The following is a 14,979-nucleotide window of genomic DNA, read 5'->3' as shown; positions in this document are numbered from 1 at the left end:
GGGGAAGGATTTATTAGATAGGATTTTTTTTCTTGATTTCAGAGAGGGAGGGGGAGAAAGAGATAGAAACATTAATAGTGAGAGATAGAAACATCATTGATCAGCTGCCTCCTGCACGCCCCCCACTGGGGATGGAGCCTGCATCCCAGGCATGTGCCCCGACTGGGCATCAAACCATGACCTCCGGGTGCACAGGATGATAACCACTGAGCACACCAGCTGGGCTATGTTTCACTTTTTAAGGAATCACCAGGCTGTTTGCACAGTGGCTTCCCCTCTTTAACTTCCCACCGGAGGTGCAGACGCCGGTTTCTCTGCATCCCACCAGCACTGTTGTTTCAGGGGAGGGGCTTCATCACAGCCAGGGAGTGGGTGCGAGTGGCATCTCATCTCTCGTTTGACTGTGTTTCTCTGCAGGTGAGTGTTGAGCATCTGTTCAGCTGCTCATCGGCCATTTGCATCTTTTCTTTAGAGAAATGTCCTTCCGAGGCCCTTGCCCACGTTCTGGCAGGTTGGTGCTGGGGTTGAGTGAGGGGAGCACTCCCAGGTCCCAGGTGTCGGTCCCTTCACAGAAGGGGGACCTGCAGGCACTTCTGGGGCATTTTCACGCCGTGGACAGTGTCCTCTGATGCACAGACGGTTTTCGTTTTGATGAGCCCAGTGTGTCCTCTCCCCACTGTGGCTGTGCCAGTGGGGTCACACCGACACCTTCCTTAAAGGTCTCTTTCTTCTTCCTGCGCAGGTACCCACAGAGCCAGGCCCTGCTTCCCAGTGCAGACGCCCCCACCCCAGTGCAGCCCCAGCCAGCTTCCTGCAGGTATGTCCGGGCCTCTGGCCTCAGGCGGGAGACATGGGCTCAGCACCCTCCCTGCCAGCCTTCAGGTGATTCTAGTCCTGGGGACCCAGTGAACCGCTGGCCGATTTGTATTTGAATCTTTATAGTTTCTAAAGTTCGTAAGTCTCAAAGGTTACAAATGCACGTGGTGTGAGAGTTACATGTACACAGATACACTCTAACGGTGTCAGCTATGTGCCTGGCATGGGCATGTGCTACAGAGGCCCATTTTTAGAAGTAATTTTTATTATGGGGTCTCTGTTTTTAAAGTGAAAATCAGCCCCTGGTGGCTGCTGGATTTCCTAGTGTGTTTACACACAAAGTCTACAAATATAAGTCACATTTAGAGGCTTACGGCTCCCTTGGTGAACATCGGCTCACACATGGCGGGCTTTCCCTTTCTGAGAAAACGCGTCAGGGCTGCTCAGGGCCCTCAGGTAGCCTCAGGCCTCCGGGGAGTGCGGTGTAGCCCTTGGAGGGCAGCATGCTGGACGCAGAGAGAGCATCCTCTCAGGTCTAGAGCCGAACTCTGAAGTTCCTGAACCACCTCTGGTCCACTTTTCAAATCCCCAGGACCGGCACAGTGGGGGCCACTCATGACCCAGCTTTGCACATCTGGCCCCTTTAGGCCACAGACCTGACTTGGGATGTGCTGGAAGCCCTGAGAGCTGGCGCCCCTGGGGGAGAGTTAGAGGCCTCCCAGTGGTCGCACAAAGACGCAGGGCAGGGACCCACAGCTCAGACTCCTGGGGCCTCAGTCTGGGGTGCGGGAAGAGGGCTGGTGTCCACGGCCAGCTTTGATGCTCAGGGTGCTAGTGGAGAGTGGAGGTGAAGGACAATGTCCCGGCAGGAGGAAGGCTGGGTGCAGCAGCTTGGAAACGGGTGGGTGGGCCACATACATGGAGGGGATGCTCTGAGGGCACAATGGGAGGTGAGGCTGCACATTCCGTTCTGGGTTGGGGCTTGGCCCTAGAACGGGGGATGTGGGAGGAGGGAGGGATCGGCCAAGGCCATGGGGGAAGGTTTGCAGGCTGCGTGCCTGTGGGCTCCGCCCTGCAGTGTCTGCATTGGGTCAGCTTCAGCATCCAGAAGGTCCAGCCCCCAGCCTGGCAGCCCAGTGTTGTGTCCCCTGGGCTGGCGGCGTGTTCCCAGCAGCCATAGCGCGGCTGGGGGCATGCCCCCATCCCAGCCCTCTGGGCCAGAGCAATCAGGGCACTTAGCCATGAAGTCAGGCATCCCGCCCCACCCCCCACTGCTGGGCACCTACTCAGAGTCCTGCCCTGCTGGCTGCTTGGTGGCCAGCACCCTGCCAGGGCCATTCAGCACCTGCTTATGCAAATTAACCCACCATCTTTGGTGGGTTAATTTGCATACTCCTGATTGGCTGGTGAGCATCACGGAGATACAGTCATTTTACATGTTTGTCTATTATTAGGTAAGATTATTAGGTAAGATAGGCATTTGGACAAGAATGAGGTATTATCTCACTTGTAGTTTTAATTTGCATTTCTCTGATGATTAATAATGTTGAGCATGTTTTCATAGGTTTATTGGCCATCTGTATGTTTTCTTTGGAGAAGTATCTATTCAGGTCCTTTGCCCATTTTTTAAAGGATTGTTGGTCTTCATGGTATTGAGTTGCATGAATTCTTTGTATATTTTGGAAATTAAACCCTTATTAGATGGATTATGGGCAAATATGCTTTCCCATACAGTAGGTTCCCTTTTAAATCTATGACATTCTTGCCCTAACTGGTTTGGCTTGGTGGATAGAGCGTCGGCCTGCGGACTGAAAGGTCCCAGGTTCAATTCCAGTCAAGAGCATGTACCTTGGTTGCAGGCACATCCCCAGTAGGGGGTGTTCAGGAGGCAGCTGATCGATGTTTCTCTCTCATTGATGTTTCTAACTCTCTGTCCCTCTCCCTTCCTCTCTGTAAAAAATCAATAAAATATATATAAATCTATGACATTCTTGAAAGAAAAAAAACAACTATTGTGATGGAAAATAGGTCAGTGTTAGAGGTAGAGTTAAGATGTGGCTATAAAGGATGATGTGAAGGAGATTTATGGGGCAGTGAAAACTATTCTGTATCCTGGATAGTGGTGGTGGTTACTAGAATATCTACATGTGTTAAAATTAATTGACTTTTACACCAAAAGAAAAAAGGCAATCTTATTGTACCATGATTTAAAAAGCAGACTTAAATTCAATTCAGATGGTACTTCCCTAGCCTACAGGATGTATTACAAATTTCTTAACATGGTGATAGCTCCTCAGAAACAGGGTTCTTTCCATCAGAAAGCCCAAGAATATAGTTTTTATGGGGGTAGACTGAAATATAATCCTTAAGATCACATCTGTTTCATCTCTAAGTAAGAGATAGTTTTAGTATTGGTAAGTCAAGGATTTAGAAGATCCAACTCCTTACCCAGGTGTAGTGTTTTGTGGAATCCTGGTCTAGTATAGCCTAGTTTGCCTACCTATTAAATGTGATTAGGGTCTCTGTTAGTTGGGCATAAATTGAACCATCTTTGATCCCAGGCCTCACCAATTTTGCATCTAAACAGACTACTCTTTCCTACCTCAAACCCTTCTGGAGGGGTTAGGAGTATGTAATGTATGTGTGAGGTGGGCAGATTGTAATGTCAAAAGTTCTATAGTGTGCATTTTGCATTTATGCATCTATTTAGCAGTCAGGACTGTACTTCTCTATATCACTTTCCCTCTACAGTTCATTTCATTGAAATCTCGGTCTTGCAGAGAATTGGCTTTTAGAACAATTACAGTGGCAGGTATTTTTCCACAGAATTGTCCCGAGTTGCAGCTATGTTTTAGAACGTTTTATGGCATCCCTTTCAATGTTATGATCACCCTGATGGAGATTCTTGGCTTGTGTTGCTGCTGTCCTTCCTGACCTGCCATCCCTACATGCATGTGGTTTGTTTAGAGGTTGGATACCACCCAAGCTCATCCACCATTATCACTGCCATTCATCTCCCCCCATCCTGAAGTAAATGATGAACCACTGGTATTATTATGTTTATACATTTATTAAAATATTTTAAGAAGCAAAACTATTAACTTTGAAAACTGGTGTTCCATTATTTGCGGGGGGAGGAACAGGCTCACTTTATGGACCTTTTCTTTCTGCTTTTATCTGTTACCCCACAACTACCCCAGTTTCCTCCCCATCCAGCCCCTGGCCCTGCTGATTTGCAGGGGCCTTTGATAAAAAGAAAAATAATGGAACAGAGAACAGCATGGATTACATATTAGCAGATAAAGATACAAATACAATTCCACAAGCCATATTGCCAATTGAGGTCCTTTACAGGATGGAATGATGCTAATGGGTTTGTTTGCTTTGGTATTCATTTCTGTCTTTTATGAAACCAAAATTATTCTACTTCTGTCCTGAGGGAAGATTACGTTGACCACAACTGTGTCTTCTAATCAATCCTTAACATAATTTATTAGATTGAAAATCTCTTTCTTATTCTTCCCCTGCCCTTTTGGACACAGTGCAGGCCCTTTTTAGAGAGAGGGCTGACCTGAAGTATTGACACCGAAAGCAATTGGTGGCAGTCCAAGTCTCTTGATGTTCTCCTTCCCCACTGTTCTATCCAGGAATTGCCTGCTCAATCCCTCAGAAAGTGCTACCAAAGATGCAAACAAACCCCAGAACATTGGCTCTTAATGGCATTTCTGAACATAATTAAGATGGGTACTTGGTGTCTGGTCCCACCACCCGAGCAATTGTATTACTGAAAATAGTTAATACTGAAGTCCTGAAAGGAACTTATGCATCCAGAGGATAAACAGCTCCCTGGAGAAAGAGATTACCATTCCTTTCTTTGTTTGCAAGCTAGTACGTGCAAGAACAGGTGCTTAGCAAGCTGTCTTCCTTTTGAGGAAGCAACTGGTAACTAAACAATTTAGGAGATAACTAAGCGATTTAGCAAACCACACCTGCTCCTGGGCCTAATCACCTACCAGTTATTCTCCATGAGTTGACTCCAGCCTCAAATCCAAGTGGTTTTGTTCAATATCATTCTGGCTCAGAGTGGGTAAAAGGGAATCCAGATGGTACAACAAAGCAACAATAGCACTACAGTATACAAAGACATATTGTAAGTCAGCAAAGTAAGTACAAGAGATGGAGTCTTATTATAGTTTACTATTATCAGCGATAAAAATAATTAGAAGACAGAGCCATGCTTAGGCACTGCCAAGATAAGGCTACCCTCTTCTAGGACTTCTTCTTCTTCCTTAAATTTGCTCATTTGGAAAATTTCCATTTTGGAAAAGGTCCTTCTGAGAAAAATGCAACTTGATTCCCAACTCTGTAAGTAAGTGTGCAGGTGTCAATGTGTGCAGCCATAGAGAACTCAAGTCAGGCTGCAATGGTGACCTTCCTGATTTGATTTAATACATGTCTATGACCATACCACCCTAAACACGCTCAATCTTGTCTGATTTGATCTAATACCTCCTCCTGGGAAGAAAGAATGATGCAGAGAAAGCCAAAGATACAGCAACAGCACACACCCCCACTGAAATATGTACAGTAAGTTAACATATGCTGATGCTTAGATAAGTTTTCCGTGTTTAAATAAGTTTCCATTAATGTTCTAAAGTTGTAGAGCTAGAACTTCTTAATTTGTTTGGCACAGTAATCAGACATTTGGGGACTATCCCCTTGTTAGTATTTTTCTCCTCACCCCTGCAGAGGTAAAACACAGGCGGCTGGTTTAAGTGGGCTAGGCTGGTGGAATTCCAGAGCTGAGAACCAGTGGTTGGAGTCTGGATTGTGCACCTCGATGAACCAGCCTGGATGGAGTCAGGTGATTGAGCACGCTAAGTTTGTTTGAGAAGTAGGGAGAGGCCAGTTTTCTGGCTTTCTTTTGATCAGTGGGAAGGGACACTTACCTAAAGTTGTGAGTTGAGGGTGGGATGTGGAATACAAGGCCAAACAGAGGGAACCTCTCTGGACACTGGAGTTTGATTAGGTTTGCCTGACTGGGAGTGGGCATTGAAAAAAAAATGCTAATTGGGATTGGGAGCAATTTTGGCACACTTTGTTTCCATGAGAAATTTGGAAGAACCATTAGAGAAGCAGAGACTAGTAGCCTCCATTTCCCAAGGACCATGTTCTTTTTGGTTACTCTGAATGCCCCTCTGTACTCAAGAGAAAGAGCAAGATGGGAAATTCAAAGGTGATTTGGGGACTCACCCAACAGCTTGACCAGCAGATGCAGGCCCAGATGGAGCTTGTGAGGAAGGGCCTAGGCTCTTACTGGATTGTCAGGCAGTCCCTAACTCAGGCATCTAAGTCACAGAGCTTAGGCCTGGTTTCTCTAAAAAGGTCATTTTATTGGGGAAGGGGAGAGAACAGGTTGGGGCAGTTGCTGATGTAGAGTCCAGGACAAACGGAGAAAAAAGGCAGCATGCCAGCTTAGCCCCCTTCTCTAGGGCATTGGTGTTTTGTTCTCCTGTTCCTGGCCTGGCTCAGAATTTTAAAGAAGCGTCTGAATTAGCTGGGCTATAAGTAGGTCCCCGCCACTTCAAAGACGCTTGAAAATGCACCAAAAGATTGGAAGTTCCACCAAGAAGTCGGGCAGTTGGTAGAGGTATGTGTGTGTGCGTGTGCGTGTGCATTTGTGTAGGGTAATGGGGGTGGGTGATGGGATCAGGGTGGGGAGGGATTCCTGGGTTAGCACAATAAATTATAGGGTCACTTAGAGGTCGAGTTGTATTCTCAGCTCTTAAAAATATATATATAATATATAATATATACATCTATATGTCTCTCTATATAATCTATACTGCAGCACAGCGGCAAAATATTGAGTTAAAAAATCCAGCAAGAATGCAGGCAAACACTCCATGGAAGCATGCAGGCTAGGATCAAGGCAGTAGGAAGAGAGTCTATATGGTTGCCATAGGGATGAATTCCAGCCAATGGGCCCACACAGCCACCAGAGCACCACCTGTACATGTGCAAAGACATACATGCGCACATGGAAAAAACAAAAAAATATTTGCGGAGAGCAGTCACCACTTTTACAAGAAAAGATTTCACATGATCATTGTAATAGGCAAATGGACAAGCTCCCAGGACCTCGCTGTCATCTTAATAAACAAACTAGAACAGACCTCCTGAAGTTGCAACAGGGAGGACTGGGGGAGAAACACAACCAGGCCTGGCTACCCTGACCCCTCTCCTCATCTCCCTGAGCGTATTTCTTTCATTTATTCCCAGCATCAATAGTTTCTCTGCTAGTCAGAGAAAACTATTCCCAAACTCCCTGAAGAGGTGAACTACCTTGAATCCTTTGTAGATCCCAGGCCATTCATAAAGAACTTATCCCAATTAAATACTGTAGTTGCTCAATGTGCACAAAGAGGAGAACTGAATAAGACAACTCGAATAGGAATCTTTGGCCAATGAAATGATGTAAACCTCTAAGGAGACCTGATTGAGTCCAGGAAAAGTGTATTAGTATAAAGAATTGGAGGATCTTTCTTGGTGGTGCTCATGTTTGTTCTGAAATAATTTAGTCTCGCCTGTATTGAGGTTTTGAGAGCTTTTTAGTAAAATTCTAAATGTTGTGAGTTCTCCTTCCAGCTTTTAAAGGCTACAGTTGAGATCTTGATGATGTTGGGGGGTCATCATTTTTTGCTTCATCTTCACGATTTCTGCGATGCCACAAATTTCCTTCAGAAAAAACACACAAATATAGAAATAATGAGGTTCGCACATTGCCAGATGTGCAAATGTATGGATCACAAAGAGAGCAAACAAAGAAGAGAGACTGGTTTGTTTCTATTGTACCCACCATCTCTGAACCATCACACACACACACACACACACACACACACACACACACACACACACACACACACAAAATCCAGCTGACACTATGTAAGCCAAACACAAGTGGGATGAGTTCTCAGAACGTGAAAATCCATGGAACTTCAGACTCTTAAATACCATTATCTCCCAACAGGCAGATTCTTAGGAAATCAAACACCTTGGACCAAACTTTAGAAAATACAGCTTGGTCCAGGAGATTCTCTCTTGGCATTTGTGCAAACTCTCATTTCCTAAAAATGAAACAAACAGATACCCTCCATCCCTTTTCCCCTATGTCCACTATTGCTTTATCTCTCAAGCATCTAGGTTGTCTAGGGCCAAAATTTAGGTGAGAACATTGACATCAGAGTTAGCATAACTGACAACTTTAAGAGGACCTCTTTTGAGCCTCACTGACATATCAATAATGTATAAGTTCAATTTTGAAGATGGGATGGAACCAAAATTCAAATAATGCAACATAGAAATGTTGTATTTACAGGGACTTACTATAAGAGATAGTGAATAAAAATATTTATATACTAGAGGCCCAGTGCATGATTGAATCATGCACGTGTAGGGTCCCCTACACGCTTTTGCTTTTCGCGGTGGAGCTGGGTGCCTGTCCGCTGGTGCACCAGGCCTTTCAGAAGCCTCTGGCAGACAGGCACCCAGCTCCCCCACTTTTGATGGTCCGCGGCCGCTGAGGGGGACTGCCGCGGACACCTGGCTACCCTGCCGTTGAGAGGCGCAGCTGGGTGTCCACGGCAGGCCCCCTCAGAGGCCGTGGATCTGGCCGTTGAGAGGCACAGGGGGTGGGAGTCCCGCCCCCTGCGCTTCTCAACAGCAGGGTAGCCCCCCTCAGTGGCAGCAGATCCGTGCCTCTCAATGGCCGGATAGGCCACCCCGAGTCCCGCCCCCCAGCCTCCCACCGCCCAATTGTGGGCATAGCGGAGTGATGGTAATTTACATGTTACTCTATTATTAGATAGGATGTCATGAAACCTGTTCCTGACCCTGTGGATGCCTAGCACTGATACCCCCGACCCATTTCAAATAATACTGTTTTCTGGAACAGGACTAAAATCTTATAGTTGTAGCTGACTAGGAGAGAGATCTAAGTATGGTTATTTTGCCATACTTATCAACCCAGAGCAGGAACAGGGCAAGCAGAAAAGTAACTGCCTCTTAGCATTTTTCTCATCAGCTGTCTACATCACAGAGATCACATCACAAGGTTCCTTCTCAGGTTCTTCCCCTGCCAATGTCCATGTCACTTTCTAACTCATACCTTTCCCAATAGATCGCTTAGTGTTGCCTAAGGTTGGCTCTCAGGCAGCCTCCTCCATCACCATCATAACCGTGAACATTTCTAATTGGAGCTTCAGCTCCCTGGGAGGTACAAGGACTGTTGTGGAGGTCTTTGTGGCCCCTATCCCTATGCGAGAGACTTACCAATAAAACCCTGGACTCCTTGGCCTGATTTAGGCTTGTCTTCCTCTTCCAGCTTCTTCTTTCTCGATTTGGAGAACTTAACTTTCAATCCGAGGTTTCTACTGTCAGTGTCCGAAGATTTTTCCTGGGAAACCACAGCAAGATGAAGGTCAAAATATTAGTTGCCTAACATTCAGAAATAATTCTTGGAGGCCTGGCAAGATGATGAACAAGGATGGTGGCAGAAAGCAGGCAGATCTGCTATTTATCCAGGTGTGGGAGACACCTCTAGTCCTATGCCCTAGGAAGGCAACTTTTCTTTATCAAGAACTTATTTTCTGCCAGGTGCCTTGCTAGATACTTTAATAAATGCTCTCATATAAGCCCCAAAACAATCTCATAAAGTAGCTACTATTACCCTTATAGAAGTGAGGAAGCAGAGGCTCAAAGAGGTATAGTATGTCACCTGAAGTCATGCATCTAACTATTAGTAGGGTGAGATTGCTAGGGCCACTGCTGGCGCACATGGCATCTCTGCATGAATTAGAAAAACTCACTCCTTCCTTTAGACATATGGTTTGGTAAGCCCCAACTCATTCCCTTGGGTAAATACCTTGCTATAAGGAAGAACCTGCCTCGTAGGCCACCTACTTCCATGTCTGGAATGCAAAGAAGGTTCTCTACACATAGCTGTTAATTATGAGTGTGGGTTATTTGCTGTATAGATTATTCAGGCTATTTAATTCCAGTGTAGCTTTCCAGTCCTCTCACTCCTTCTAACCTGTGTTTGTTTTACTACTGGTCTCAGCAAAACATATCCTGAAGTTAACCTTGTTGCCAGAAAGTCCAGCCAAACACAATCCAAGAAACTTGGAGATTTTCTTCTCTTCAATATTATGTATGCCTCGGATCCCTTACATTAAAAGAAGAGTATATCCCTGACCTCATCCTCTTCCTGCTCTGGCTCCTACTTACCCTTTCTCCTCTAAAGCTCTATACAGGGCCTTCAGAATTGTCTTTGAGAAGTAACCTAAAGGACGGGCACAAGACCTTTCCTCTCAGCCAAAGCCTTGGAAAGCCCAATGAATAACTGAATGTCATCCTGCTTTTTTCACCAAAACGGATCTGAATCTTCTGTGGTCTGAAGGTGAGCAAGATTAGTGTCACATGAATGAGCAACATCTTCCTGGCTTTCTTTCAAACCACTCTGCCCTTTTTTAGAGCCTTACTTCTTCATCTTTATGGTAATATTGAAATCCAGAAAAGAGATTATGCCCTAGGGCAGTGGTCGGCAAACTCATTAGTCAACAGAGCCAAATATCAACAGTACAACGATTGAAATTTCTTTTGAGAGCCAAATTTTTTAAACTTAAACTTTTTCTAACGCCACTTCTTCAAAATAGACTCGTCCAGGCCGTGGTATTTTGTGGAAGAGCCACACTCAAAAGGCCAAAAAGCTGCATGTGGTTCGCAAGCCGTAGTTTGCTGACCATGACCCTAGGCCACACCAACTCACATACTGAGACCTTAGACCAGGGTAGGGAACCTATTTTCTGCTAAGGGCCATTTGGATATTTATGACATCCTTCACAGGCCATACAAAATTGACAGCTTAAAAATTGACCTGCTATATTTGGTCAAACATTTAATTAACTCACCCCTAATGCCTTGGCAGTGCAAGACCAAATGATTTCTCTGGCCTTATACAGCTCACAGGCCAGATGTTCCCCACCCCTGCTTTAGACCATGGACAATCTTTCTCATTTCTCTCAGTATCCAGTCCAGTTGCTTAGTTTGGGAGCTTGGTCAGATATAGCTGCACTGAGTAATAAGAGAAATAAGATTCTCCAATAGTTTGCTTCCTTTTCTGCATAACAACATGTTTTCCCCTCCCAAAGCAGCAAAATCATCAGCAAAGGCATATGAGAAAGTTATTAAATCCTTTAAGACCTAAAGTTTTATGTGGCTTTTTCTCTTAAACAATAACCTGATTGTTGCACAAGTCCAAACATGCATGTGTGGCTTGCTCACAACATACATATAATTGGTGTATGAAGCCAGAAACAGGTATAATGAGTAGGGGAACCAGGGATTTCTACAGTTTGAAATGAGCCATTCTATGGTGCAGAAATTTTAAAAAAAAAACTATATCAGACCATAAAGAGAATAATTTACCTAGTAATAGGTGAGCATTTTGGGGTCATTTGATTTATTAAATGGGACTATTTTTCATTCTCAGGAAAGTACTCAGAGTTGTCAAAAAATGACAGTGTTCCTTTATGTTGTAGCCATTAGTGGCATGCTTGATTTACTTTTAAGCAACTCACCTACAGAGGAAAGCACTGGAAAGCCTACTATTCTTCCAGATGGGGAGGAACTGGTGATAATTGGAAGAGTTAACTACCAGTAAGATCTGGGAACCAACCATTTAGAACAGAGGTTGCCTGTAAACTACTGGTATGGTCAAAATGGTATGTACCAGATGAAATTCAGTCCTGGCAGCACGTACTCAGCAGGAAAGGGGAATTGTGGCCAGGAGAACAGCACAGAGAAAAACAAACTTGCTTATTCTTTCCCAATCATCTCCTTCCACAGAATAGTTCTTTCTGGTTACTTTCCCATGGCCATATGATTTTTCAATGTGCTTTCTGTCTTGTCCTGTATATTTATGATGAAGGGATGGGAAGACGAGGCTCATTAAGCTAAAGCCAAAATCTACTATTAGATTCCCTCTGCTGTATCAGTCATTGTCTTGGCCCATACTGGAAGGTAGAGCACCAAGGAATAATCCTTCTTCCCATTTATTTCCCAATCCTCAGGTCACGCACCTCTGGAAAAAGGACTGAATTCATCCAGTTGATCTCAGATAGCTTTTCAAACTCCTCATTCATGGCATCCAGGGTGATTTGCAGTGTGGCCTCATCCTCAGCATTTCTCAACTGGTGAAGACAGGAAAAAGAGTGAGTGTCCAAAGCCTACCACCCTGCGTCATAGACTCTTTCCTTTCCCCCTGCCCCCCTCCCCCCGCCCCACTCCTATTCTCTGCTAGTGGCCATGAGACAACAGGGTGCCAACTTGCATCTTTTTTTCAGCTGTGGAGTAATGGAAAAGTGTAGTGAGCTCTTTTCTTTCTCAATAGGGAGACCCTGAAAAATGATGGGGCTCTCCTTGGGGCTGGAGATGTTCAGTTTGGCAAGCAGAAAGGCCCTTTGACCAGGATCAATTAATATTGAATTATACCTCTACAGTTTAGGGTCCAGGACAAGGGTCTCTATAAATAACAGCTACCAACTTTTGAGCACATATTATATGCCAGGAACTGTGCATTCAGAATTTCATTTCATCTTTTCAATAGTTTGCAAAGTACTACTGCTCTAATTTTCTAAGTGAGAAAACAGACTCAAAGAAGTTTAGTGTTCAAAATCACATGGCTAGCTTCCAAAACGACAGCAGAGTAAGTAGAGGCTATGCTGACACTTTCCCAGGACCAAACTGGAAATACAACTAAAATACAGAAAAGAAAAACATCCTGAAAAATAAACTGAAGACTAGCTGGAGAGAACCCTGATAACCAAGGATGGAAAGTGAAGATTGCATAGAGAGTGGTAGGAAGTGCAGAAGTGCAAAAGGGCTGGCCAGGCTCCCACAAACAGCAGCTGAAGTTCCAGAGGGATATCACAGCTGTGTGTGTGTGTGTGGGGGAGGGTTTCCCGCTGAGAATTCTGGGCTTTAAACCCTAAGCTGGGCTCTCCAACCCAGAGCACCAGAACAGAGAAAGGTGCCCCGTGACATCTGGCTGTGAAAAGCAGTAGAGTTGCTGCCTGCCAGGGAGAGATAGCTGGAAATGCAGGCACCCTCTTAAAAGGGTTAGAGGGGGTAGGGGCGGGCTAGAAGAGGTCAATGGGGGAAGAAAAGGGACATATGTAATACTTTCAACAATAAAGATTAAAAAAGAAAAGAAAAAAAGAATATGGCTAGACTTACCCAGATCAGTTTAACACTATAGCCTATCCTCTATACCACACTTTATCCTTCATAAAAGATATGTGGGGTGACTTGGATGCTAGGAGGAATCTTTATTACATAGTTACTGTAATTTAAATGCTTCTTTGTGAAGTAAGGAGAGACCTAGAGAGAGATTGGCTCAATTTCCCCTCCTGGCAAAGAGGGCCTGCCTCTTCAGGCTGTGCTTTAGCCCCTATATATTCACTCTTAGTAAGAAATGAGTTTCAGAATGCTTGTCCCACAGGTTCAGGAAACACAGCTTAAGTATTTCTTAGCGACTCCCAGCACCCATAGAATGAACTCTACTCAGTCCATGGGAGACTTAAAATGGACTCTTCTGGGACAATCTCCAACTCAGACAAACCAAGTTCTAGACCAGCAACATAGGTGAAATTGTTCATATTCCAGTAAATAGTGAGCTGGGAATATAGATACATGCTGATATTTTCACCCTGGACACGATTGGCCTCATCTTTGCCCCCTGACATACACTCAACTTTTCTAACTTGGCCTCATCTTTCCCCTCTGACATACACTCAACTTTTCTAAGTTGGCCTCATCTTTCCCCCCTGACATACACTCAACTTTCAACCTGGCCCTTATGTGGCTTCTTGTAGTGGGCACTTGATGTACCAGCCATAGTGGAACCTTGCCAACTGTCACAAATAATTGGCAGGTGGAATGAGTGAGGGATGAGGCTGGAGGTTATGACCACTCAGAATGGGATATGAGAGAAACAAATACCTCTTGATTTTGTTTTACAGCTAATGATTTAGGACAATACAAAGTAGCCCAGATGCATAGGACATTTGTGTACACATGACAGTGGGATGGGAGAGAATGGGTGTCAGATAGAAATTGCCATCACTTCAAGGTAAAGAGGGAAGGGGCAGGGAGTCCTTAGGGGCATACCTACTAACAACACTTTGGTAGTCAAACCCAAAGGTATAGAAAAAAAAGGAATTTCAGGCCTTGGAAAATTATTCCTAATCATAATAGTAAAGCAATAAAATGGTTTCCTAATGACTTCATATTTGGCATCTGGAGACTCAGGCTCTGAAAAATAGTAGGTGGGTGGGCCTGAGTCTTATACTCTATTTTCCTGTCCTTCTGGCTCCAGTGGAAAACTTGTCCAGGACTCTTCTCTGAGGTAGATGTGCAAACTGACTTAGAGGACTTAGGTGCTTATTTCTTGGTTCCTGTCCCAACACAAATGAGGTTGCCAAATAAGGAAAGTGGGAGTTCCTGGGTGGTATTTACTTTATCATAAATCTATATCCAGCTGCCAACAGTGAGCTCTGTAGTATCCTCCTTCAAGGGGAGAAATAACAACACCCAAATGAAATAAGTCTTTTTTTGTTAATCCTTGCCCGAGGACATTTTCTCATTGATTTTTGGAGAGAATGGAAGAGAGAGGAAAAGACAGAGAGAAACATTGATGTGAGAGGAACACATTGATTGGTTGCCTCCTGCACGAACCCTGACCAGAGCCCGGACTGGGGAGGAGCCTGCAACCAAGGTATGTGCCCTTGACCAGAATAGAATTTGGGACCCTTTGGTCCACAGGCCAATGCTCTGTCCACTGAGCCAAACCAGCTAGGGATAAATGAAATAAGTCTTATCTCCATGCTCCTTCTATGAAACAGCCTTTCTGAAGATACTTGGTCATTCTTAGTTAGCTTCTGCCTGACCCCTGGTCTCATTTGGATGTGTGTATGTATGTGGGGGTCCTTATCAGGCCTTATGTTAAATATGCTGTGTGCTCAATTTGGGTTGTTGGCTAGCAGGAACCAATATTCATGCCATGAGACTCAAGAAAGTTTGAGTGGCAATGAAAGTCCAAGTTCC

General features: G+C 44.7%; 1 protein-coding gene across 1 annotated transcript in view; it reads right to left on the bottom strand.

Annotated features, from left to right (window-relative positions):
* Window positions 1–7,419: 7,419 nt before the first annotated feature.
* The window catches only part of DGKK (diacylglycerol kinase kappa), a 138,327-nt gene continuing 130,767 nt past the window's right edge, over window positions 7,420–14,979 (bottom strand). The window contains exons 27-29 of the mRNA XM_054718529.1: window positions 11,955–12,065; window positions 9,148–9,271; window positions 7,420–7,554 (exon numbers count right to left, since the gene is read on the bottom strand). Of these exons, the coding sequence (XP_054574504.1) occupies window positions 7,475–7,554; window positions 9,148–9,271; window positions 11,955–12,065 (315 nt within the window). The 3' untranslated portion in view covers window positions 7,420–7,474. The remainder of the gene's footprint in view (window positions 7,555–9,147; window positions 9,272–11,954; window positions 12,066–14,979) is intronic.

Source organism: Eptesicus fuscus, chromosome 1, assembly GCF_027574615.1.
Source record: "Eptesicus fuscus isolate TK198812 chromosome 1, DD_ASM_mEF_20220401, whole genome shotgun sequence".
NCBI classification, from domain to species: domain Eukaryota; kingdom Metazoa; phylum Chordata; class Mammalia; order Chiroptera; family Vespertilionidae; genus Eptesicus; species Eptesicus fuscus.
This window is presented reverse-complemented; position numbering and strand designations above follow the sequence as displayed.